The 25,605-nt window shown below is 58.7% G+C and overlaps 1 protein-coding gene across 5 annotated transcripts in view; it reads left to right on the top strand.

Moving 5' to 3' along the window:
* IGF2BP2 (insulin like growth factor 2 mRNA binding protein 2) overlaps positions 1–25,605 on the top strand; it is a 33,495-nt gene that overhangs the window by 5,611 nt on the left and 2,279 nt on the right. Inside the window, exons 3-18 of one of the 5 annotated variants that reach the window (XR_008734358.1) lie at positions 6,054–6,102; positions 6,466–6,517; positions 7,055–7,118; positions 9,386–9,658; positions 13,729–13,863; positions 14,378–14,500; positions 14,777–14,912; positions 15,102–15,230; positions 16,159–16,182; positions 17,611–17,676; positions 17,843–17,959; positions 18,226–18,300; positions 18,537–18,668; positions 18,969–19,082; positions 19,610–19,778; positions 20,411–21,298. Coding sequence is in view for 3 of the 5 variants with exons in the window: in XM_055723183.1 (XP_055579158.1) it covers positions 6,054–6,102; positions 6,466–6,517; positions 7,055–7,118; positions 9,386–9,658; positions 13,729–13,863; positions 14,378–14,500; positions 14,777–14,912; positions 15,102–15,230; positions 16,159–16,182; positions 17,611–17,676; positions 17,843–17,959; positions 18,226–18,300; positions 18,537–18,668; positions 18,969–19,082; positions 19,610–19,705 (1,585 nt within the window). In the remaining 2 variants the exon portion in view is untranslated. Of the gene's footprint in view, positions 1–6,053; positions 6,103–6,465; positions 6,518–7,054; positions 7,119–9,385; positions 9,659–13,728; positions 13,864–14,377; positions 14,501–14,776; positions 14,913–15,101; positions 15,231–16,158; positions 16,183–17,610; positions 17,677–17,842; positions 17,960–18,225; positions 18,301–18,536; positions 18,669–18,968; positions 19,083–19,609; positions 21,299–25,605 lie in introns of those variants that run through there. The other 4 variants (XR_008734359.1, XM_055723184.1, XM_055723183.1 and 1 more) reach the window with 4 other exon arrangements.

Raw genomic sequence — 25,605 nt, 5'->3', positions numbered from 1 at the left:
GCGGGGGGGGTGTGTGTGTGTGTGTTATTTTTCCCCTCCTCTCCCCCTTATTTTCCTTTTCCCTCCCTCTTTTTTTCTTTTCTACCCTCCCTTCCCCCACTTTTTCTCCCCCCTCCCTTTTTTCTTTTTTTTTTTCCCTCCTCTTTTCCTTTTTTTCCCTCCTCTTCCCCCCTGCCCCCCCCCCCCCCTTAATCTTGAAAAGCTGTGACAGATGGGACGTTATTTCCCATTCATCCCTATTGTTAATACATCCCCAGCTCACGGGGATGTATCAATCACGTGCTGTCCTTGCTGCCCCCCCGCTCCATCCCTCAGCAGGTTGTTTGTCCTGCAGAAGAGGACTGGGCTTTAACGTGAACGGATTTTAATTCCTTAAGAGTGTCAAGGCAAAGCCCCTGGGCTGGGAGGAGAACTGGAGCAGACGCATCTGCGATGCTCTTGGCAACTGGTTGAAACTGGGGCAGCTCTTTAATGCTTATCCAGCCCAGCGCTGACAGTGCCGTTGCTTGTTAAGATCCGCTGCTGGGTTGGGTTGGATGAGAGCAAAACTTGTTGAGGACAACCCCGATAGACCAAAAAAATATATGGAATAATTGAGAGACGCAAACCCAACCACCGCCACCTTCCCTGCCTGGTTCAGGGACCGTGTCAGTCTCAGGCTCTGGGTTGCTGGGTCTGAAAAATTCAGGTGGGGCTGAGTTTAGTCCCTACCTGATGACGAGCGTCATGTTTTGTATGTTTTCTTGCCTGGGAAAAATATTTCATGAAGCAGGCAGGGCTGCCGGGGAGATGGTTCGTTTCCAGCACGTTTCACCCCTGTTTTTTTTCCCCCAGTTCTGTTGAAAACTGATTTTTATTGAAAGCAGGAGCTGCCAGACAGTGTTTTCTCTGCCCTCAGTACTGATCTGAGGTGGAAGGTGATAAATTCCCTTTATGGCTTTATTATAGTGAGATATTGCAAAGCTGGACTAGAAAAAATCTTCATTTTTTAGGGCAAACAGTGGTGAAGCCACCCTTACATACCACTGTACGGCTTGCATTGAAGCCAGGTCAGTGAAATTGATTTTATGGTTCCCCAGTGCCTCTGGGAGGGGAGGGCCCTCGGGGGCAGGAGACCCGGGGCAGGGGGGGACACGGGGGACCGGGGGGTGGTCCATGGAGCTGCAGCCTGATGGGGCAGGGGAGGCATGAGCAGATGCAGGGTGGGCTCGTGGAGGTTGAGCAGGGGGCCTGGTGGCTTGTTGTTTCCATTTCACAGCTCCATCACATTCTTATTTTTCTTGTTCTGCATCCCTGGATTTGGGGGGGGGGTGCTGTTACGTGTTATTTCCTTGGGAGCTATGGGTGGCTACGGAGCCGTGCGAGTTCTGCTGCCTACCTGAGCTGCTGGAAGGGGGAGAGATGTGCCAAAGAAAACCAGTCCACCTGATTCTGGGGAATAAACTGCAAGTTTTAAGGCATCTTCCTGTTTTATTGGTTGATTTCAGCAAGTACGGGTAATCTGGCATGTGAAGCTCTCGTTTGTGGACATCAGCCGGTGATGCTGGTGGCTGTCGGTTTTCCATCCCCTTTCCCTGCAGGGTTGTGATGTTGGCCTTGCAATTTCGGTCTAATGGATGCACAAAATATAGCACAGCTCCGTCGTGGATTATTTCGTGAACCCAGCTTGCAGCCTCGCTCGCTTAGAACGCCGGCCCCTTCGCCCTGCGTGCGGTGCCAGCCGGCATGCGGTACCCAAAACCCAGCTCTGGGGTGGAGGAGGTGGTTCTTCCTCGAGCCAGAGTAGCCGCTAGCAATCAGGACTGATTTTGATTGAATTTAGAAGGGCAAAAAATCAGGGGAACCTATATAAGTCTGATTTTCTTTAGCACTTGCAGGTGATGCTCAATTGCCACTGGGCATTTTGTCCTGGACTGGGCACCGAGATGGCTGGTGGGTGCAGGGGTAGGGAGGAGCAGGAGGGTGGTTGTCCCAGGGCAGCTTGCTACGGCTGCTCGCGCCACACAATGAAGTATTTTTTCACAAACGTTGTACCTGTAGTTACTGGTCATTGTGATTTATTATTTTTTTCTTAAATTCCTACCAGTCTGCTGCAAAACAGGTTGGGTGAACCGTGGCTGCTGCCTTCATCATGCGGTCGTGCGCTGGGGGCTGTGTGCGCATGCTGAAATCAGTCCCCAGTCTCCCAGGTTTTGGGAGGAGTGAGGAAAATCAAAACGAATTCTCTGCTCCAGAGTCCTCTCAGGAGTGGTGTTGGAGGAGGGTGGCCTTGAGCTCTGCTGCCCTGTCCCATGAGGACCACGCATGGTCCGTACCCCAGCCCTGGGAATAATAGATGATGGCCCTGGATACACATCCATCACTCCGTCAGCTATGACCACGCGTGGTCCAGCACGGCTTTGACCAGGTAGGGAATTACGAGAGCTATTAAAAATACACCCAGTAGGAGTAATAACCTTCTTTTAAATGCTGAGCAGTGATAATGAGCAACTGGGAGACTCGCCAGGTGGTGGGGGTGAAGCCTTGAGCGCTATTTGGGTAGCTTTAGGTGCTCTGCATCAGCCTGGATGGATGCTGGGAAGTGGGAATGTGCTGTAGTGTCCCCTGGGAGGTGGGGTTATACACCGCCTCGCTGTGGTCCTTCTCCTTGGGTGTGTCGGGAGGTGGGCGAGCGGCACGGAGGGGATGAGGCAGCTCCTCGGGGGACCGGGGCTGCCCTGGCATCTCCCTTGGCCGAGGTGCGGGAGGCGACAGCCCCGGTGCGGTTCAGTTCAAGGCAGAGGCGTTTCTAGAGCGGCTGCCAACACGCTGGCGAGGGGACCACGCCTGGCCAGCGGGCCGCTTGTGCTTGGATGAGCTGCTTCAGAATGCCCCATGTCCCCCGTGCTGCTGGGCTTTGGTGACGGGCTGAGCCGAGCCAGGTGAACCCCAAAAGGAGAGTGGCTTCTGCGTGGTCCAGCCTGTGGCATCCCGTGGGCACAGGTGGTCGCCAGGCTGGGGGGGCGGATGGCTGGAGCCATGGCTTGCAGCTGAGCGCTGGCATCTCGGGATACGGCAGGTGATGGTGCCGCCCGCCCTGTTTTGGGGCTGGAAGGTGGCAGGACCAACAGGGCAGCATGTGGGGCACTCTGCCAGCGGGAGAGGCCGGTCCTGGGCTTCGGTTGGGCTCATGCAGCTGGGAAGGGCTTTTTCCCGGAGAGCTTTCGGGTGCCGATGGTTTGCGCCTTGCTGGCACCTGGGCTGGGGCTCGCTGGGGCAGCCTGGCAGCGTGTCACCGCTCGGCGCAGGGGCAGGATGCATCTCTTGGAGCAGGCAGGAGCAGTGCCCCAGGAGCTCAGCACAGCACCGCTCAGGAGTGGACTTGGGTGTCTTAATCACCCCTCTGGGAAATGTTAGTGTGTTTTTATAAATGAAACATTCCTGTTTTGTGGAGTGGGCCCTGCAGAGCGTTAGTACTGGGTGCGGCGTCAGCCCTGGGCAGGTGGCAGGGATGGGCAGGAGAGGGGTTTTGGCTGTTGGCAAGTAGTGCAGGATGGTCATTGCCATGGTCCCCCTTGGTCCCGGTCCTCCTCACCGCCTCATTTCTGGCCAGGGGTGGCGTTGGGTGGGATGGGATGAGTCTTCCTCCTTGCCTCGCAAGGATCTTACAGCTGCATGCACAGCCTTGAAATCCTGGGTGGCAGCTTGGGACATGAGCCGGTGGCTGCTGGAGGAGAGGGGTTTGGTAGCGCTGCAGGAGAGCACCATTTCCCCCAGCTCTGGCTTCCCCACTTTTTTGCAGTGACCGATTTCTTCTGATAGGCAGAGCCATCCCTGCGAGCCGGGCAGGGTTCTTGGCCAGGGCAGGGAGGTGACCGGTCAGCAGGGATGGCCGTACGCAGGATCCCTGGATCCCTGGGGGAAGGTCTGTCAACCCCCTGCAGGGTTTTATTGGGGCCACCTCCTGGGCTGGGTGCGAGTGCAGGGTTTGTTGTCTGTCGCTGGTCGCACTGCTGGCCATACCTGCGTGAGCAGCACCACGAGATACGAGGCTCCTCGGTGGCTTCAGCTGCTTTGTGTGACCATGGTCCTTCTCCTGGGCTGGGCTCTGGGTTTTCCCCACCCCCTTGTTTTTAAACCTAAAATGCTGATAACATTAAGGCTCAGAATAAATGTACAAGCCCTTTTGTGTCCCCATGGGCAGCCCATCTTTTCTTTCCTTATTATTAATTGCTAGTCATCAATGAGATGCTTAATTAGGGGAGAGGAAATCCTCGTGCAAACCACTTGCTCTGCCAGGAGAAGCCACCAGCATCTATTCGTGTGTGCATCTATAAATATACGTGGGGAGCAGAAAACATACTCCCGTGGCTGTCTAGTTTTAATGTGTCTAATTTTAAAATAAAATAATCCCCCACATCGCAGGGCACGTCCTTTCCCTGCTGCCCCTTTCTCGCTCGTGGGGGCAGGCGCCCCGGATCGCTGCACGTATCCACCAGCATCCTCAGAGTCACGCTGCTCGTGCTGCACCCCCAATTCCTGCTTCCCAAGGCAGATGGCTGCCCGTCCCAAGGTTCCCGTTGCCCTGTGCTGTTAAACTGGGAGCAAGCGGAGCGTGCTGCCACTGTGGAGGCAGAAAGGTCGTGTCTGGAGCTCACCAGCCCCCAGCACTGCGATGCACGGCTCCCGCCAGCCCGGGCTGTGGTGGGCTCTGCGTGAAAGCCAGCCCGTCCTCTGGTTCTTGCCGTGCCCCACATTTCCTCCCAGTCCCCAGTGACTGGCCCCAAAAGACCTGAGAAACTTTTTAGCTGCCAAAATTGTTTGCAGGGGCTTGGGGCGCACCTGTGTGACGAGCAGAGGGTGCAGGGGCCATCCTCGCTGCTTGGGCCAAAGTTTGGAGCCATTTGCCAGCTGTTGGAAGGCTGCTGGTGGGACCAGGGTGTTGGGATGTTGATGGGTTGCAGGTGAGCAGAGCTCCTCTCACCACTCCTGTAGGATTTGGCCCAAAGCCCCTGGCTGTTGCTGGCCATCGGCTGGGGCTGCCGGTGGCTGCTTGCCTTCAGGCTGGTGGTGCCATGCCTGCCGGGTGTCCTCCCTGAGCTTGTCCCAAGGCAGGGCAAAGCTTTGCCAAGGTGGCTTCCAGCTGCCGGTCAGCTCCTGAAACCCGGCTGTGTGCGTGTGCCACGGGGTGGCTCGGTCACAAAACGTAGCCCTGGTGCTGGGAGAGGTGGTCTGGCTCTGCTCTGATGGAGCTTCGAGCTGGGCCAGGTGGGAGCAGGGCGCTGCTTTGGCTGGAGCTGAGGGACTACGGGCAGGGTTAGGGATGCTGATCTGGGTGGACAGTGCGCGAGTTCACGGCGTGGCTGGATTCTCCGTGGACTTGGGTGTCTCCGAACACCCCACTTGCCCAAACACGTCATCTTGCAGCCAGGATGGGGAGGCACTTGGTGGCTGTTACCTCTTGGGAGGCCTCTGCAATGGTTCCTGCGCATCCACGCCTGAGGCTGTGCCGTGGCGACATTGGGGGTGCAACCAGGCAAGGTCGGGGGTGCAACCAGGCAAGGTCGGGCACGCTGGCCATCTCCAAGGGCAGGCCTCCCAGGATATGTGTGTAGGTTTCCCCACGGAAAGCAGCCCCGCGTTGCTGGGAGGTGGTGGACATTGGCAGGATGCGCTTTTTGAGAGCCCCCCTCAAGGCGTAGCAGGGCTGGCCATGGTGGCTCTTGGGGGTCCCGTCCCCACCCAGCCAGGTGGCCCGGGGCAGTGCGCTCAGTGCACGTGTCCCAGCCATCCCTGTGTGGCCGTGGCTCTGCAGAGGCTGTTTCAGGAGGTTTCCTTGGAAACTCAGCCGCCGGCGAGAGCATGGAGTGTTCTGGAGACAGCTTCGGCCTCGGTGCGTGGTGACCGGGCAAGGCTGGGAGAAGTGGCTTTCCCCGGGGCTGGGCTGCTCCAGGGGGGCGTGGGGGAGCGGGATGCTTTGGCAGGTTCTCCCCAGCACCGCCGGGTCCCCAGGAGGCCTTTCCCCTCCTGCGGCGGCGTGCCGGCAGGCCCTAACCCTGGCTTTGTCTTTGCAGGAGCAGGAAGATCCAGATCCGAAATATCCCCCCCCACCTGCAGTGGGAGGTAAGAAGCGGACGATCCCAAACGCATCCCGTTCTCCTCCTCCTCCATCAGCCCTGCCGAGCACCGCGAGCTGTGCCGCGGGAGCGTGCGCTCCGCATGCTGGCCACCATTTACCTTCCCCAGTAAAACCAGGAGGGAGGCTGAGCGTGAACTGGGCTCCATCTCCCCCCACCTGCTTGTGGGTTCCGGAGCTGGGGAGTGGGGGTGACGGGAGGCAGATGGGGGAAGGCATGTAAGCGGTTGGGTGACGCTGGCGCTTCGGAGGGTGTCTGCGGGTGCAGCAGGCTCTTCCCTGCCCCTCCGTGCCTGTCGGGCAGACCCTCCTGCCTGCCTCACTTGCCCTGTTTGTGCTCTCTCCCCCAGGTGCTGGATGGCCTCTTAGCTCAGTATGGGACGGTGGAGAACGTAGAGCAAGGTGAGGTGGTCCAGCATGGTCCTCATCTGTGTGAAAGCCCCAGCACTGTTCCCCAGCTCTCCCCATGCTGGACAACACCTGCTGGGGTGAACCCTAGTTTTCCCAGTCTTCGGTACTGGGCTAAAGTGGTTTTCCCTATGGACACAAGCCCTGCTGGCAGTGATGGGGCCACCTGTCCGCTGGTGGGACGGCACGGGCTGTCGGTCCTCCATCCCCTGGGGCTTCTGGTTGCCGGCAAATTAAAATCCCAATTCTCCGTGCAAGTGAAAACCAGCCGGGTGTTGTTTGGGGTCTGCTGGTGGATTGGTGATGTCCGGCTGTGCGTCCCCCCTGGCAGGGGTGGCAGGGTCCAGCCTTGGCACCTCCCAGTCCTTTGCCAGACCAGCCCACTCCTCGTGCTGGGGGAAAATACAGCGGTGCAAAAGTGTAGGTGGCGGTCGGGGCCATCCCCCACAGGACAGGTACGGGGGGGCCGGGAGCAGCGGTGATGTCTCTCTCCTCCCTGCTCTAACGCTCCTTCTCTTGATTTTCCCCCAGTCAACACAGACACAGAAACAGCTGTTGTCAACGTAACGTATGCAACTAAAGAAGAAGCAAAAGTGTAAGTGGGTTTTGCTTTGTTTTGTCCATAGTTTCACACCACCTGAACTTCTCCCGAGGAATCCCAGGTATCTTCCAGGCTTCTTTTTGTCTCCTCTCTGAGCCTCCTTGGCTTGTTTTGGAGCTCTTACAGTGTAAGCTTCAGGTGCCTTAAGGGCTGTCTGTGTATCTTCTCGAGGTACAGCAGGCAGGTATTAGGTTTGTCTTGAGCTGTGTCATCTTCCGTGTCTTCTGCCAGCAGTCTTCTCTTCATCCCACCACTGGGTGGTCTCCTGCCTTCTTCCTTCACATGGGAGATGGTTTCTCATGGTGCCCCACCATACATGCACAGGCATGGCTGGACCAGCCTGGAGCCATCAGCCCTGTGGTTTTCCCCTCTTCCCCTGTGCCTTCTCTTGTCCCCAAGGGGCATTGTGATGTGCCATCTTGCCTTTGGACACTGTCCTTCCTACGAGGTTCTTTGCAGGGTCCCGCTGGCCTTGTCTTGAGGGAGCAAAGCGCTCTAGGAAGCTGAGGGTTGGGTCAGATAAGCAGTGGGTCAAGGAGTCATCTTCCCAGGCTAGAAGTCCAGACCTAAACTGGGAATGTACTGGATTAATCACCAGTCCAACCACCCAGCCCAAGCTGCTGGAGAGGTGGCATATGGTGAAGGAAGTGGGAGAGATGGTGAAGAAACTCTGTGGTGATGGGAGACTTGAGTACCCTCTGCCATGTGGGGAAGGTTCAAGTTGGAGACCAAAAAGCAGAGACTGTTGTCTCCTGCTTCCTGGAGTCAAGAGACACCATCTGGTCGACACGTAAAAGGCTGTCAGAGTGCGTCGGCCGTAGACAAGAGAGGGCCTTTGGGTGGCCGAATAACTAGTTAGAGGGTGGGAGGGAGCCGGGGGTCCATGGCCGGGCTCTGCAGGGGAGGGAGAGCAGCGGAGGGTAGGTCACCTGCATGTTGTGCAGACGCACACATGAAGAAAAGCCACCTGTCAAGAAAAACTTGAAAAGGACGGAAGAACCCGATGAGCCTGTGCATCAGTGCAGTGGGGCTGTGTGAAGACATGGTTGAAGATTTATTGTAGCCAGCAGAGGAAAAAACCAAACAAATTGGGGGTTATTTCAGAAATGCAAGGGCTGTTTCAAGCTAAACGCTTTGTTACAGGCTTGTAGAGACTTTAGCCCTGTGCTGGACACCAGTCCTAAGTTAGCTGCGAGGAAGTGGTGAGCACATCTCACACTTGGTGGCCAGGGTATTTTTGGTATGACCAAGAGCCAGGCAGACCCCACGCAAGGAAGACCCTTTGCCAAGAATCCGTTTGCTGATGGACTTTCCGGCAACTTTCCATCTGAGTTGACCCATCACCAGGTTGGCCTTGTGGTGACAGAGATGGGAAGAATGATCTGCTGGTCCAGGAGGCCAGAGGAGAGTCTTCCTTGGCTCTGTTGGGGTGGCCATGCTGGGTGTGCTCCAGCCTCGAAGGTGCCACGGACCACAGGTAAACGTGCCATGAGCTGCTGTGTCTTGGGATGGGTGGCAAGAAAAAAGGAAGACAGAGTCTCACCGACACGGCAGTGCTTGACGCTCTGAGGTATGAGGCTTCGTGAAGAGAAGATGCTGTGATGGGTCGCATCCAGCTGGACTGATGCCTGTCTTAGGTGGTGTTCAGCAGCTTGGCACAGAAACGAGTGATGGGAGGAAAGGCCAGGGTGGTTCGTGGGTCTGTCTGTGTGATTTAGAGCACGGTTGCGTTGGGAAGAGGTGAAGGGAAGACCTCGGCGGAGAGCTCAGCCAGCGGGGTGCTGTGCTGGTTTTGGAAGGGGACGGTGAAGCTGCAGAGGTCCTCGCTGGGTGCAGCTGCTGGCAGTGGCGGGGTCGTACACCTGCCTACGAACAGCCAGAGCGAGACGCGGTAGCGGAGGGAAGAAGCGTGGCTGATGCTGTCGCCGCTCCCAGCAGTCCTGGCAGACTCGTGGTTGAGCATCCCACTGCTGAGGAGGGGCTTGGGGTGACGGGAAGGTCCGGGTGGTGCATGCCCAGCCTCACCAAACTGGAAAGGGAGTTGGGGTTCCCGCTGGAAGGGTATCCTGTGCCACGTCCTTCTCCATGGAGTGCCAGCTCTTGCTTGGAGCCCCTCCGCACGGGGAAAGCGGGGGGATTTGGCTTCCCGCGGCCACCTTCCCCAGACTGGGGAGGGACCACGGTCTACAAGGGCAAGTGCTGGGGGGGCTGCCCGTCCCCGGAGAGCCCCTCCCCACCTTCCACATCTCCCTACCTTGCAGAGCAATTGAGAAGCTGAGTGACCACCAGTTTGAGAACTATTCCTTCAAGATTTCCTACATCCCGGATGAAGAGGTGAGCTCCCCTCCGCCCCCGCAGCGATCCCGTCGTGGGGGCCACTCTTCCAGGGAGCGGGGCTCCTCCCCAGGGGGCTCCTCGCAGCCCAAACAGCTCGATTTCCCACTGCGGATGCTGGTGCCCACGCAGTTTGTTGGTGCGATCATAGGAAAGGAGGGCTTGACCATAAAGAACCTTACTAAGCAAACCCAGTCCAAGTAAGTACCTCGAATGGTTTTGTTTCCTTCCGTAGGGTGCTGTAGGTCCCTGGCATGGGTCCTCCATGCGCTCAGGGCTTCTGGGTGCCAGCCAGTGCTGTTTTCTTGGGGTGCAGCCTTTGTGGGGTGGTGGCAGAGCCCATGTCCTGAACCGTTCCTGCTGGCCAGGCTGGTCTGGGTAGTGCCAAGAGGGGGATGCACGTTCCGAAAGGCCGGTAGTGAGTTTCTAAAGCCTAATCCCAAGAATGGCTGGGGCCAAGGTTTTAGGGAGAAACGGCAAGTTTGGGGGTACAGCGCTGAAGGGGGATCCGAGGTGCAGCGGTCGGTGCCTGGGCGGTCCTCGCGCTCGGGGTTCGCTCATCCTGCAGAGCCCTGTGTGGGCTGTTGGGGGGGAGAGGGGCACTGGGAGCGCTGCCCTGAGGAGGACGGGTTTTTGGTAACTGTTTGAAGCCTTTTGTTGCCTTCTAGTATGTTTATTTTTGAAGAAAGAAAAAAAAAAACAAACCCCAAAAAAGGGAAGGGGGGGACTGTCTTGCCAAAGTTTTCCATGTTTCTCTTGTCGATGTTCACATTGATTTCGCCTCTTGATTTTCTGCATGGTTTTCCTGCATGGTTTGCTCCTGCCTGGATTTGTTTGTGTTTAACCCAAAGCTGTCTTCTCCCATGCTCATCATCCTGAACCCAGTGATCCCACAGGACATAGGACTCCTTTACCAGAACATCCTCCAGGGCATCCTAGTTCTCAGAGAAGCTTTTAGAGGCAAATGATTTGGTAATAGCGTGTCTGCTTGAGCAGGAGGTAGGAAGACGCGCCACTCCGCAGCCCAGCAAACCGAACCCCAGTACTGGGTTTGTGGGAAGAGGTTTGTACGGAAAGGGGGCAGGTGGTAGGGCGAGGAGCATTTTGAGCCTGGCTAGCCCTAGGATGTGGCCACCTAGTAGCTGTGAGCTGGTCCTGGTTGGCCAGAAGCCCTTCTTCACCAGGTGAGTCCCCTGGTGTGATGAGCAGCAGGTGTAGCTGTGTCCTTGCCACCCAAGGCTGGAAGGTGGCCCTTTGCCAGCCCTGAGCTTGGCAAGGAAGGTGGCCGGCACCAGCCGCCGGTTTCTTCTGACCACGAGGCCAAACGCTGCTGCCTGGGGCAGTTCCTGCCACTGAGCTGTCCCTCCTTGTGGGCTGTGTCCCTGAGCCTGCCCTGGAGACCTGGTGCTGTGGAGGAAGGCCATGCTCCATGCGCTCACTTCTCCTGCCCTGCCCAAGGAGGCCATGTGCCGTGGTGGGCCACCACCTCTGCTCCAGCCTTGGGCAAGGGGGACCTCATGCACCCGGCCTGGGCAGTCGCAGGAGACCATTGCCTTCAGTCTGGGGTGCCAGCCGGCTGCTCTGCCCCTGCTCGGGCCACGCTCACCCAGAGGTGTGACAATCCTGGGGACGAGGGTGCTGGTGACATCCTGTTGCCCAGCCCCTGCTCCTGCTCAGAGTGACGCTGGGTCCTGGATTCCTCTGGTCACATAGGACTTTGCCCCTCTCTTCCCCTAGAGAAGATGCTAGAAGTGCCTAGAGATGCTCCTGAGCTCCAGGGGACAAAACTGTCTCTAGGTTGAGCCATCTTCTTCCTTGGCTGAAGAGGTGTCCAGACCAAGAGCTCACCTCCCAGACAACCTTCCACAGCAGCCGCAGCCCTTGTAACTTGATAAGAAGAGGACCATTGCTACCAAGCAGCCATGGAGCCAGGATAACCCTACATGCAGACCATAGTGTCCACCTTGAGAGGGCTGTCCCTCACGGCCACCGCTCTGAAGCGTTCCCAGCCCCCCATAAGGTGTTTTGGAGTTTTTTTCCTGCTGCACCAGGGGAAAACCTGCCCTGTCCCTGTTGTCTCCCCTGCCTGCAGCACCCCAGGGTCCCATGCACAGCTGCTGATGGGATGAGGGAGTTGAGGGTCTCCTTCTCCATCCTCCTGTTGGAATGGAGCTGTGCAGCAGTGGGACATGCTGGAAAGCCCAAAGCTCTCCTCCACCCTCCAGCTCTTCAGGGTGGAACCTGCCCAAGTGCAGCGGCCCCTTCCTGGCGCCCCGTCTTCTGCAAACTGAGCTTGCACCTACACGTCCAGGTTTGGGATGGGTTGGTGATCAGCCAGAAACCTGGCCTGTGTTCCTCTCCTGGGCTTGTCCAGGGTACTCATCACATTGGTGCGTCCATTCAGCCCATCCATGGCTCTTGGCCCTTCTTTGGTACAAAGTCTCAGCTGCATGCCTCATCTCCACCAGCCTCTACTGCTCCTGGGTTCAAGAAGCTACCTGACTCCTGTCTGTGGGATTTGTTGGGGCAGCCATGGATCCCTCATCGGTTCCCCCCAGCTGGGAGCTTCAATGCGGTGCGATGTTGTGGCACCGCTCTGGAGCATGGGCCTGTCATCGCCTCTCGTGGCATGTCGTGATGCGTTTACCTTCTCCCTGGTGGAGGGGGTGGCAGCGGGTGTCCCTGCATCTGCTGGGTGCTGCCTCTGAAGGAGCAGGTCCTCCAAGTCAAGCTGATGGAGCTCCACAGCTGGGAGCGCCTTGGAGGGCGTCACACAGCATGCAGCTGGGTCACGGTGCTGTAGACGTAACCAAAGGGCAGGGGGAGCTCGGCGGTGGCCATGCCTCCAGCACCTCATTGCACAGTCCAAGTAGGACCAGTCTCCTGCCTGAGCAGCTCTAGCTGAAGCCACAGGAGATCTGGAGAGATGTGGCCTGCAAAAGGGATCAGACTCTGTCTTCATTCCACCTTCGGTGCTCAGATGAAGCCACCCTGAGGTCCCTTCTGAAGCTGGTTCAAGGGCTCCCGCCTTATCTCAGGGAAGGTTCACCCACGTGCTTCCCTTCTACCTGTAGATGAAGCGTCCTTGTTCCTACACACTGTCTCTTGAGCTCCTGGAAGAGCTGAGCTGTGCAAACCCACTGTGACCCTGCAGCATCCAAATGTGCTGGTTAGGGGTGACTTTCCACCACGACCCTTGGCCTTGCATGCACAGCAGCACCCCTGAATGATCCCGGTCAGGATGGGGACCTCTTGTGAAAACAGAGTCATGGCTGGAGGGCACCGTGTTGGAGCTGAGCACTGGTGGCATCCACTGAGTGGCTGAGCGGCCGCTACTGCATCTTCTCAGAAGATGTGGGCCAGCCTGGCCCTTGCTGAAGCAGTGATGGGGACACCGAGGTGGTGTCCAATGCCAGGACGGCTGCACAGCATCATCCTCCGGTGGGAAGAGCGCGCGGACTCGTGTGGAGAAGATAGAACAGTCGCTTACCCCTGTTCTCCAAGACGCGTGGTTGACGTGTGGGAGTCTCCTACCCTGCTTTCCTCTCTCCCTCTCTCTCAGGGCTTTGCCAGGTACGGTTGAGCGGTGAGGAGCGAGCTGGAGGCACGTGCCTCCTCCCCGCCATGAGCTGAGGGGAGGACCAGAGGAGCTAGAGCGCGGTGCCTGCCGGTGCGCAAGGGAGAGCTTTCTGGTCTCCCGCGGAAGGGCGTGAGTACGAGCGCTGTTGTTGACGTGTGGCCCCGTGTCGTGACACACGCTGCCTATGGGTAAGTTGTCTCTCTGTCCCAAACAACACGCAATGGTTGTGGCAAGTTGCTGGGCAGCCTCGGGTGTTGTGCGGAGAGAGGTTGAGGTTGGAAGGGACCTCTGGAGACCTCTAATCCAGGCTCCTGCTCCAGGCAGGCTGGCATCAGAGATGACAGACAGGTTGCACAGGGCTTTGGCCAGTTGAGGATTGGTTCCGTCCCCTCTTGATGCATTGTTTGACGTTGCTTGAGATCCCTCAGCTCCTGGGCAGACTTCAGGTCGTAAAGGTGAACGTAGCTCAAATCTGATCTAAGCCAACCGAAGTGAGACACTGCCTGGGCTTGCATGAGACCCGGTGATGGTAGATGTATGTCAGCAAGACCCAGGTTCCCCCCAGAGCTTGCGCAGGTGTTGAAATGAGCTTTTCTGCCGACAGCGGGCTCAGCTCTGAGCTCTGGAAAGCCTTCGTGACATGCCAGACACATCTCAGGGGGCTCCTCTCTGCTGATTGTTTCACTGTAGGGTTGACATCCATCGGAAGGAGAACGCTGGCGCCGCTGAAAAGCCCATCACCATCCATGCCACGCCAGAGGGGTGTTCCGAAGCCTGTCGCATGATCCTTGATATCATGCAGAAGGAGGCGGATGAAACTAAATCGTAAGTGCCCCTTGGCTCAGCAAAAAGGGCAGGTTTGGTGGACGAGAGGTAAATTCGGCCATCGGTGGAGAAGCAGCCGTCTTCTGTCACCTGCCACCCCCCGGGGGAATGGCTGGCATTGGGAGTTTCAGGATGGAGTCGTGGGTCAGTGAATGACTGAGAGCTTCGTGACTTCTCCGTGGTGGGGTTGACAGTGCTGTAGAGACCAGAAGCTGGGGTGGGATCCAGAGAGCATGTAGGCAAACTTGGAGAACAAAAACCCCCGTGAAATACAGGTGTGCCTCTAGGCTGGGGAAGTCCCCGAGGACACTTTTGTGCTCTCTATATGTTGTTCTATATATAGGGCTAGAGCCTGATGTATCCTCACTATGGATCTATATGAAGATGGGGAGATACAGTGGGGGAAACGGTGGTGGTTCTTCTGCTCCTTCCACCCCATCGTTAGTGCCCGTTGCTGGAAATTGGTTTCTTGGCCAGGTGGAAATTTAGATTTTATTTTTTAATCCCGTTTTAGAGCAGAAGAGATTCCCTTGAAAATCCTAGCACACAACAGTTTGGTGGGGAGGTTGATCGGCAAGGAGGGCCGCAACCTCAAGAAGATCGAGCAGGACACAGGCACGAAGATCACCATCTCCCCGTAAGTCGTGGTGAACACCAAGCCATCCCCTTCTACCCAGCACGGTACGGGCAGCGGAGGAGCCAGAAAACAGCAGTTGCATCCTCTCATGCACGTTCCTCATCCCGGGTGGGTGTTCCTCATCCCAGGTGGATGGTGGGCTTGGGCAGGGAAGAGGGCGTGTGGTCCCCTGCTGTCTCCGGGCGAGTTTAGTTTTCCAGTGTTTTGGGGTTTTTTTTTCATTTTTTAACCGGGGAAAAAAATGTAACCGTGCCTCTGGATGTATCTGTGGGGTAGCTTGCAGGATTTAACCATTTATAACCCTGAGCGGACCATCACGGTGAAGGGCAGCACGGAGGCGTGCTCCAATGCCGAAGTGGAAATCATGAAGAAGCTGCGCGAGGCCTACGAGAACGACGTGGTGGCCGTCAATGTAAGCTCCCAGCCCTCCCGCCTGGGATGCCGCCGCTTCAGGGCCGTGCTGAGGCGGCTGGGAGACAACTGGGGGGCAGCCGGTCTGTTACGGCGAGGGCTGGCAGCAGGCCTTCACCCGTTGTGTCCACACTGTGGTGGGAACCCCGCTCTGCCTTTTACACGTTTCTCCACGTCTTTGCTTTCCCAGCAACAAGCCAACCTGATCCCAGGTCTGAACCTCAGTGCTTTGGGCATCTTCTCGACGGGGCTGTCCATGCTCCCATCCACCCCAGGCGCCCGAGGGGCTGCAGCGGCCACCCCGTGCCACCCGTTTGCAGTAAGTGCAAGAAGTTCTGGGGTGCGGGGGACGCGTTCTCGGGGGCAGAGTGGTCGCTGGACTCTGCTGCTGTAGCTCTTGAGTTTGGGTGGACACGGTGGCTGTAGGTGCCATCTCATGGGGAGCCTTGAACAAGAGCTCTGGCTCTTGGCCGTTTGGGGAAGATGCTCATTGCAGTAGCAAAGTGGAGAAGGCAGTGAATGAATGTGGCTCGTCGCTCCTTGGATTTAGCTCCCTGGGAAGATCAGCTGCATCCCCGTGGGCTGAGCTGGGTTTAACCTGTGTTTAAGGACCGTCTGTGTCCCAAGGTTGCCGGTCTCTGAAGGTGGCTGGGGGCAATCTGTGCTGATGCCAGCATGGAAAACGCACACAGGTGGTCTTCTGTCCTGACCCCAAACCCACTGCTGGATTGGGATGGTGTGGACTGGGTTGTGCCCTGTGGGTCTGTTCTTGGTGGCCACCTGAACCCACCAGCATCGTCACAGGGCACGTGGAGTGTAGGGTGAAGGGGGATGAGCAGCCCACCCTGAGCAACCAGCGCCATCAGCATTGATCCCTGCCCTACGCCCAAAGGGTTGTAGTTGTTGGGTGCCAGTCGTCACCTGAGTTCATAGGCAAGGGGTTTCCTCTTCCTTGGGATGCTGTGGCTGCGAGACCTGGGGCAAAGCAAGCCTGGGAGGCAGTTTTAAAACCACTGAGGTCACACGCTGGCAGCGTGGTCCAGTGTCAGGAAGACACGCCGGCCATAGTGCTGAGGCAGAAGGTCCATCCCCAACCTGCTGGCAGCTGGAGAACATCCTCAGGGTGACCAGGCTCTGTGGTCAGTCTCCGTTAGTCTCTAAATACTCCTGCTGGGATGCTTTGGCTGCACGGCGACCGGCACGCGGGTTAATTTACTTGTGCTGTTTTCTTTTCCTGGCGACGCCAGCAGCAGAGCGGTCGGAGGAGAACGGTGAGTGCCAGGCTGGCGTTGCAGAGGGCTGGACGAGCGTGGTGGGTGCGATGGCCGCGGAGGCACCGAGGGCCCCTCGGTCTGCCTGCACTGCCAGCCCGGTGGGGGAGGGGCGGGCTGCTCCTGCATCCACCACCCCAGTGAGCGCAGCCTTTGGGAAGGGTCTGCTGGAACGTTTGCTGGCGTGATGGAGCGGAGCCAGGCAGGTCTCCTCACGGGCGGCGTCTGTGTGGCCTTTTTAAAGCCATCCTGGCGAGGCCAAGAGGAGCAGTTGCTTCTGCCATCGTTGTTTTTCTATAGTAAACCGAGGAGCTGCCAAAAAAATACCTAACAGGAACCAGCCTGGCTCTATGGCAGCTCCTTCCCCTCAAGTACTTCGTGTTTTCACACCTCAGAGTGGTCACTTCTGATCATGTCCTCAGCAGGACCTGGGACCGGTGGCTGGAGCTTCAGCTCTTGGAGCTCTAGAGACCTGGCGAGGATGGAAGATGAGGAAGGAGCCTCACAGTGAACGGGGGGAGCTGGGGAGGTTCAGTGCCCACGCTGGCCACAAGGACCAGCTGGGCAGGAGAGGACACGATGGTATAGGAGACGTGGAGCAGCCTGTGGCCAGGAGCAGAGGGTGGGCACAGGGAGCATGATCTCGGTGCGAGGGAGAGCGCAAACCTCAGCGCAGCAGGTTTAAGTAGAGGGCTGGGAGCAAGAGCCACGTCAGCTGTGGGCAGGGGAACTGGGTCCTCTCCACCCAAATAACCGTGGTTTGCAGGTAGCAACTGGTTGCGCTTGCATCCAGAGCGGGAGAGAGTTGTGTCTGCTGCCAGGAGAAACGTTGATGTATTTGAGACACTGAAGAGTTGAAGCGGAGTTGAGTTGGGTTGCTGGGATGCACCCCTTTGTGCCGTGGAGAGACCCACGGCTTTCTCCCTGTCCCCAGCCCCGGTCTTGGGAGAACATCTTCAGCCTTGGCTTTTTCTTCTCTTGGAACTGGAGAAGGGAAACGGTGGTGGAAATTGGAGCCAAACCAGACATTTCGCTTGGTTCTCACCAAACCCCCACCTTCTCTGCAGGGTTTTGCAGCAGGGTTTTGGCTTTCCAGGGTTGTGGATGCTCTGAAAGGCCGTAGAGGCCAGTTTTCTGCTGTAAACAGTAGTAGGACACAGCCAAAAAAATAGTAGCAGGGAGGGGCTGGGGGTAACTGGGAGCCCCCATCCACCTCGCAGCCTCGCTGTGCTCACGCAGGAGCCGCGCTGCAGCTCGCCCCGCTGTGCACCTGCGCTCCCCGGGGGGAGTTCCAGGGGGCTGAAGGGTTGTCCCCGTGTCCCTGCCAGGCTCATGGTGGCACGCTGCTCCATGTCAGGCTGGGGGCGGCCAGGAAGGGGCCTGGCACGTTGGGAATGTCACTGACCCTTGTTTTCTCTCCTGCCCTAGAGCTCTGCGTACCTTTCGGGTCTGTACGGAGCCACCCCAGCTGGCGCCTTCCCCCATCAGCACCCCGTGAGTGCCCCGGCACCTCCCTCCGTGAGACCTTTGCTCGGGCACCGTGGGAGGGTGGGCGTGTGGCCGGGGGGCAGCCGCTGCCCTGGGGTGCTGGCAGGGGGGGCAACCCCCACCCCAGTCCAGCTGGTCCCCTGACCGTCTTGCTCTTCTGTGCCCCTGCCAGCTGCCGGAGCAGGAGGTTGTGAACTTGTTCATCCCGACGCAGGCGGTGGGGGCCATCATCGGGAAGAAGGGGCAGCATATCAAGCAGCTGGCACGGTTTGCTGGTGCCTCCATCAAGGTGAGCAGGGTGCTGCGGGGCTGGCCCCAGGTTTGCGCCTTGTTTCCCCTTCCTACTGCTGAGGGCAGTGAACGGGAGCCATCGGGGAGCGATGCTGCTCCCCACATTAGTACACAGTCCTGTGACACTGGTTATCACCCATGCTTGGGTGGAAGGGGATGCCCCGATGTAGGGGGATGCTCCTGCATGGGGGGACATCCAGCACGGGGGGAGGTCTTGCCACAGCGGGGCCCTGCTCACACTCCTCCTCCCCCGTCCCCCCGCAGATCGCCCCAGCAGAAGGTCCCGATGCCAGCGAGCGGATGGTCATCATCACGGGGCCGCCCGAGGCTCAGTTCAAGGTGCGCTGGCCGCGGGGTGGGGGCGGCTGAGGGACAATCGAGAGCATCCCTTTGGTCGCTGCTGTGCTGCCAGCCTGGCTCTGTCTCCCTCTGAGTGCTGGGGGGCTGTTTGCTCGGTACCGTGGTTTTGATGCTGCCAGACATCGGTACATCATCGCCCCTAGGGACGGAGGGCACAGAGGCACTGCCAGAACTGCTGCCCGATGGTTTCACTTCCCTTGTGTCTCGCTCTCCAGGCCCAGGGGCGAATATTTGGGAAGCTGAAAGAGGAAAACTTCTTTAACCCGAAAGAAGAAGTGAAGCTTGAAGCCCACATCAAGGTGCCTTCCTTCGCTGCCGGCCGCGTGATAGGCAAAGGTGGCAAGACGGTAGGTGGGGGGTGTGGGGATGCTCCCCTCTGCCCCAGGACTGCAGAGCTGGGCATCACCCATCGCCCCTGCCCGCCCTGGGGGGCAAAGCCCAGGTGCTCGGTGACTGCGGCAAGGCCTTGACCCCAGCCCCGTGTCCTGGTGGTGGCTCTCACTGGGTGGTGACTGTCCCAGGGAGGGGGACAGGGTGCGCCCCATGCAGCCTGGTGCTGTGCGCGGGCTCGGAGCCAGGGCTGACACCAGCAGGGGAGGATTTTGGCTCTTCCACAACCAAACCTTGGGATCTGTCATTTGCTCCAGGTAAACGAACTGCAAAATTTAACTAGTGCAGAAGTGATTGTGCCGCGAGACCAAACCCCAGACGAGAACGAGGAGGTCATCGTTAAAATCATTGGGCATTTTTTTGCCAGTCAGGTAAGGTTTGGCTGTGGCCTTTCCAATATTCCCAACCAGTTTAACCCACCAAGGAAAGCTGCCGAGCACAGCGCTGCCTGGGCATCCTGCAGCTCTGTTCCGCATGGTTCCTGTGCACCCGGGATGCACTAAGGGGTTCTGGCAGCTCTTCCCAGCTGTGCAAGCATTAGATTTAAAGGCTGGCTTGATGGTGTCTTAGATGCCCGGGGTGTGAATCTGCTCCTCTCTGGCGTCAGTGCCAGCAGGAAGGTCCCGCATCCCTTCTTGAGGGTGCTTGAGCAGGGTGGCAGCAGCCAAACCCCAGGCTCTGGAGGAGTGACAGAAGCAGCCCGTTAAAACCCGGCAGTGCTCCACCCGCAGCTGTGCGGGAGCAGAATGGCTCCTTCGTTAGCATATCCTTAATTACTGCATGCTTGTCCCCTGCTATTAAAAGTTGGAGGGCGATGAGCGGCAAGATGCTGTTGTGGCTGGGGGGAGCGGCTGCGCGCGGTGCCCACCCTGACGCCCACTTCTCGATCCCACCGAAGACTGCACAGCGCAAGATCAGGGAAATCGTACAGCAGGTGAAGCAGCAGGAACAGAAACACTCTCAGGGAGCCCCAGCCTCGCAGCACAGCAAGTGAGGCTCCCGCCGTGCCGGCCAGCACCGCCCGATGAATGTAACCCCGCCGCTGCCGTCGCCGGACCCCCCAGCAGGTCAGGGGAGCAAACCAAAGACCCCCCCGAGCCCCCCCACCCCGTGGCCAGGGCGCTGCGAGGATGTGCAGCGGAGGGGTACGGGGAGGGCTCTCTCCATCCCGCAGCCTCCCCCTTACTCCGTCGCTTCCTGACGCTATCCCTTTAGTTGGACTAACATAGGCAGAGAGATATTTTTATTTTTAATTTCCTAAAAGCCACCTGTTTCATCCAGGCACGGCGAGGGGAGCTTGCCCGGCGTGGGGGGCTGCAGCGCACAGCGCTCCTCGATTTTTAGAATTAATATATCGATAATGAAACTAACGCTGATTTTTAAGTTTCGTAAGAATTTTTTTTTTTTTTAATTCTTTTTTTAATTTCAAAGGGGTCGGGGGAGGGGGATGGTTGTTTTTAGCAAAAGCAGGCTTTTCTAGAGTTTTAAGGAAAGGAGCTAGTCCATTGGTTCTCTAATGCACAGTAGAGCAGAGATGTAGGATTGCCAGCAGGGGAAGAAAAAGAAAATATTAAATGAGTGTTCAAAAGTGATTTCTTAAGGGCTTTGAGAAGAGCAGTGCCTGTATGAGCCAACAGAAGGGATACCGTCTCCTAAAAGAGGAATCTCTTTCACACACCCTTTCCTCTTTGCTTCACAGAGTCCAGAGCTGGGGTTTGCATCCCTCCTGTCCCCCTCTCCGGCTGTCTGTCTGTCTGTCTGTCTGTCCGTACCCCCCCCTCTCCCATCACCGCCCGCCCCGCCGCGCTTGGCACCCGCATCCCTGAGCAGGGAGCTCAGGGGACGGGTCCCCGCTGCAGGGAGAGGAGGGGACAATGTGGGGAGGGGGAGAACCCAGCAGATTGATGAGAGGTTATCAGCCCAGGGCTGGAAAAACCAGCAAAATTTAAAAAAAAAATAAAACAAAACACACATACCCCCATGACACACGCATACACACACACACACAAAAACTACCTCAGGTTTTCGTACCTCAGCACCTTGCGCTTGTGTCTCCCTTTTAGAGATTTTGTATGCCTTGTAAAACTGATAGTTGGAGCATTTTTTTATTTTTTTAATAAAAAACAAGTTGGAAAACGATCTTGACCAAGTCAGCTGTGAGGCAGGAGAAGGAAACCATCCCACGTGTCCCAGAGCTCTTCTGTAGTCTCCTTCTGCTAGCTGAGAGCCAGTGGCCGTTCCTTCAGAGAAAGCTTGAGAAATGTTTAAAAAGAAAAAAAAAAAAAGAAAAAAAACCCCAAACACCCACAAAACCCACCCCCAAACATTAAAAAAAAAAAAAAAAAAAAAAAAAAAGAGGGTAGAAAGAAAAAGAAGCCCAATAACTGAAAGCGGTGAAACCTGACGGGCAAGAGGAGGGACAGAGCAGCGTGGCCCCGGCGTGTGCCGTGTGCTGGGTGAGGGGCCAGGGCCAGCGCCGGACCCCCGGGCTGCAACTTTTCCTCTACTGTGGAGTGTTCTGTGAAAAACCAACCCAGCAACAAAAACAGACGAAAAAAAGTGAAATATATCCAGCTAACGAGCCTGAGCTTGTTATCCGTTGCTTTCTTTCGAGTGCCTCGAGTTGGTCACAGCCAAGCTGAGTTTGGGGGTTGGGTTCCCCCCGGCCGCCCCCTCTCCCGGGGCAGCCAGAGCCGTGCTGCTGGGGCGAAGGGCTGGATGGGGGGGGCTTTTTCGCGGGGGATGGGGGGCAGGGCAATGGTTGCGGGCCTTGCCAGGCGTAGCTGTACCAAACCACAGCCGCACCACTTGCCACGCCGACGTGGTTGGGAAAGGTGCAGGGCACAGAAAAAGGCCCGTCCCCACCTGTAGTGCAAGTGGTACAAAGAAAAGTATCAGGTTTTGTATTTGCTGCCCCCCGTAGCCCGGGGCGGTGGGAATGGCTGGGCTCAAGGAACTGGGAATGGGAATGGCTGGGTGCCTGGCGCTGGGAATGGCTGGGCTCCTGGTGTTGGGAATGGGAATGGCTGGGTGCCTGGTGCTGGGAATGGGAATGGCTGGGCTCCTGGCGCTGGGAATGGGAATGGCTGGGCTCCTGTCACTGGGAATGGCTGGGTGCCTGGTGTTGGGAATGGGAATGGCTGGGTGCCTGGCGCTGGGAATGGGAATGGCTGGGCTCCTGTCACTGGGAATGGCTGGGTGCCTGGTGTTGGGAATGGGAATGGCTGGGTGCCTGGTGCTGGGACTGGGAATGGCTGGGCTCCAGGCACTGGGAATGGCTGGGTGCCTGGTGTTGGGAATGGGAATGGCTGGGCTCCTGTCACTGGGAATGGCTGGGTGCCTGGTGCTGGGACTGGGAATGGCTGGGCTCCAGGCACTGGGAATGGCTGGGCTCCTGGCGCTGGGAATGGGAATGGCTGGGTGCCTGGCGCTGGGACTGGGAATGGCTGGGCTCCTGGCGCTGGGAATGGGAATGGCTGGGTGCCTGGCGCTGGGACTGGGAATGGCTGGGCTCCTGTCACTGGGAATGGCTGGGCTCCTGGCGCTGGGAATGGGAATGGCTGGGCGCCTGGCACTGGGACTGGGAATGGCTGGGCTCCTGGTGCTGGGACTGGGAATGGCTGGGTGCCTGGTGTTGGGAATGGGAATGGCTGGGCTCCTGGCGCTGGGAATGGGAATGGCTGGGCGTCTGGCGCTGGGAATGGGAATGGCTGGGCTCCTGGTGCTGGGACTGGGAATGGCTGGGCTCCTGGCGCTGGGAATGGGAATGGCTGGGCGCCTGGCACTGGGACTGGGAATGGCTGGGCTCCTGGTGCTGCGACTGGGAATGGCTGGGCTCCTGGCACTGGGAATGGCTGGGCTCCTGGCGCTGGGAATGGGAATGGCTGGGTGCCTGGTGTTGGGACTGGGAATGGCTGGGCTCCTGGCGCTGGGAATGGGAATGGCTGGGTGCCTGGTGTTGGGACTGGGAATGGCTGGGCGCCTGGCACTGGGAATGGGAATGGCTGGGCGCCTGGCGCTGGGAATGGGAATGGGTGGGCTCCTTTCACTGGGAATGGCTGGGTGCCTAGTGCTGGGACTGGGAATGGCTGGGTGGCTGGTGTTGGGAATGGGAATGGCTGGGCTCCTGGCGCTGGGAATGGCTGGGCTCCTGTCACTGGGAATGGGAATGGCTGGGTGCCTGGCGCTGGGAATGGGAATGGCTGGGTGCCTGGTGTTGGGAATGGCTGGGCTCCTGGTGTTGGGAATGGGAATGGCTGGGTGCCTGGTGCTGGGAATGGGAATGGCTGGGTGCCTGGTGTTGGGAATGGCTGGGCTCCTGGTGTTGGGAATGGGAATGGCTGGGTGCCTGGCGCTGGGAATGGGAATGGCTGGGTGCCTGGTGTTGGGAATGGCTGGGCTCCTGGTGTTGGGACTGGGAATGGCTGGGTGCCTGGCACTGGGAATGGGAATGGCTGGGCTCCTGGCACTGGGAATGGGAATGGCTGGGTGCCTGGTGTTGGGATTGGCTGGGCTCCTGGCGCTGGGAATGGGAATGGCTGGGCTCCTGGCACTGGGAATGGGAATGGCTGGGTGCCTGGTGCTGGGAATGGGAATGGCTGGGCTCCTGTCACTGGGAATGGCTGGGTGCCTGGTGTTGGGAATGGGAATGGCTGGGTGCCTGGTGCTGGGACTGGGAATGGGTGGGCTCCTGTCACTGGGAATGGCTGGGTGCCTGGTGTTGGGAATGGGAATGGCTGGGCTCCTGTCACTGGGAATGGCTGGGTGCCTGGTGTTGGGAATGGGAATGGCTGGGTGCCTGGTGCTGGGACTGGGAATGGCTGGGCTCCAGGCACTGGGAATGGCTGGGCTCCTGGCGCTGGGAATGGGAATGGCTGGGTGCCTGGCGCTGGGACTGGGAATGGCTGGGCTCCTGTCACTGGGAATGGCTGGGCTCCTGGCGCTGGGAATGGGAATGGCTGGGCGCCTGGCTCTGGGACTGGGAATGGCTGGGCTCCTGGTGCTGGGACTGGGAATGGCTGGGCTCCTGGCGCTGGGAATGGGAATGGCTGGGCGTCTGGTGCTGGGAATGGGAATGGGTGGGCTCCTGTCACTGGGAATGGCTGGGCTCCTGGCGCTGGGAATGGGAATGGCTGGGCGCCTGGCGCTGGGAATGGGAATGGCTGGGCGCCTGGCGCTGGGAATGGGAATGGCTGGGCTCCTGTCACTGGGAATGGCTGGGCTCCTGGCGCTGGGAATGGGAATGGCTGGGCGCCTGGCACTGGGAGTGGGAATGGCTGGGCTCCTGGCGCTGGGACTGGGAATGGCTGGGCTCCTGGCACTGGGAATGGCTGGGCTCCTGGCGCTGGGAATGGGAATGGCTGGGTGCCTGGTGTTGGGACTGGGAATGGCTGGGCTCCTGGCGCTGGGAATGGGAATGGCTGGGTGCCTGGTGTTGGGACTGGGAATGGCTGGGCGCCTGGCACTGGGAATGGGAATGGCTGGGCGCCTGGCGCTGGGAATGGGAATGGGTGGGCTCCTTTCACTGGGAATGGCTGGGTGCCTAGTGCTGGGACTGGGAATGGCTGGGTGGCTGGTGTTGGGAATGGGAATGGCTGGGCTCCTGGCGCTGGGAATGGCTGGGCTCCTGTCACTGGGAATGGGAATGGCTGGGTGCCTGGCGCTGGGAATGGGAATGGCTGGGCTCCTGGTGTTGGGAATGGGAATGGCTGGGTGCCTGGTGCTGGGACTGGGAATGGCCGGGCTCCTGGCGCTGGGAATGGGAATGGCTGGGCGCCTGTCACTGGGAATGGGAATGGCTGGGCTCCTGGTGTTGGGAATGGGAATGGCTGGGCTCCTGGTGTTGGGAATGGGAATGGCTGGGTGCCTGGTGCTGGGACTGGGAATGGCCGGGCTCCTGGCGCTGGGAATGGGAATGGCTGGGTGCCTGGCACTGGGAATGGGAATGGCTGGGCTCCTGTCACTGGGAATGACTGGGTGCCTGGTGTTGGGAATGGGAATGGCTGGGCTCCTGTCACTGGGAATGGCTGGGTGCCTGGCACTGGGAATGGGAATGGCTGGGCGCCTGGCACTGGGACTGGGAATGGCTGGGCTCCTGTCACTGGGAATGGCTGGGTGCCTGGCACTGGGAATGGGAATAGCCGGGCTCCTGGCGCTGGGAATGGGAATGGCTGGGTGCCTGGTGCTGGGAATGGGAATGGCCGGGCTCCTGGCGCTGGGAATGGGAATGGCTGGGTGCCTGGCACTGGGAATGGGAATGGCTGGGCTCCTGTCACTGGGAATGGCTGGGTGCCTGGTGCTGGGAATGGGAATGGCTGGGCTCCTGTCACTGGGAATGGCTGGGTGCCTGGCACTGGGAATGGGAATAGCCGGGCTCCTGGCGCTGGGAATGGGAATGGCTGGGTGCCTGGTGCTGGGACTGGGAATGGCTGGGCTCCTGGTGCTGGGAATGGGAATGGCCGGGCTCCTGGCACTGGGAGTGGGAATGGCTGGGCTCCTGGCGCTGGGAATGGGAATGGCTGGGCTCCTGGCGCTGGGAATGGGAATGGCTGGGCTCCTGGCAGGGCTGGCGCAGCCGCAGGGCAGCCCCGTGTCACCGGCACCATAAGGCTGGGTCTGGCCCAGATGCGCTGTCTGGGCGCCCCACCACCCCCCTCCTGCACGGCCCACGGCACGGGTCACGGGGCAGACACATTGGAATGTACAAAGCTGAGTGACGAGCATCCCCCCGCCGTGGGCAGCAGCCGGGGGACACAGCACCGCTCACGCTGCACCCACGTTCTGCCACCGGCACGGGCCAGCACCCGCTCATCGCCTGCACGAGGCCACTGACCGAGAAGCGAGGCCCAGATCCCGCACACAGCAACGCACAAACGTTAACAGCCTATTTCTCTC

The sequence above is a fragment of the Falco cherrug genome, chromosome 11 (assembly GCF_023634085.1).
Source record: "Falco cherrug isolate bFalChe1 chromosome 11, bFalChe1.pri, whole genome shotgun sequence".
NCBI classification, from domain to species: domain Eukaryota; kingdom Metazoa; phylum Chordata; class Aves; order Falconiformes; family Falconidae; genus Falco; species Falco cherrug.
Note: the sequence above shows the minus strand (reverse complement) of the source record. Positions and strands in the feature narration are given on the sequence as shown.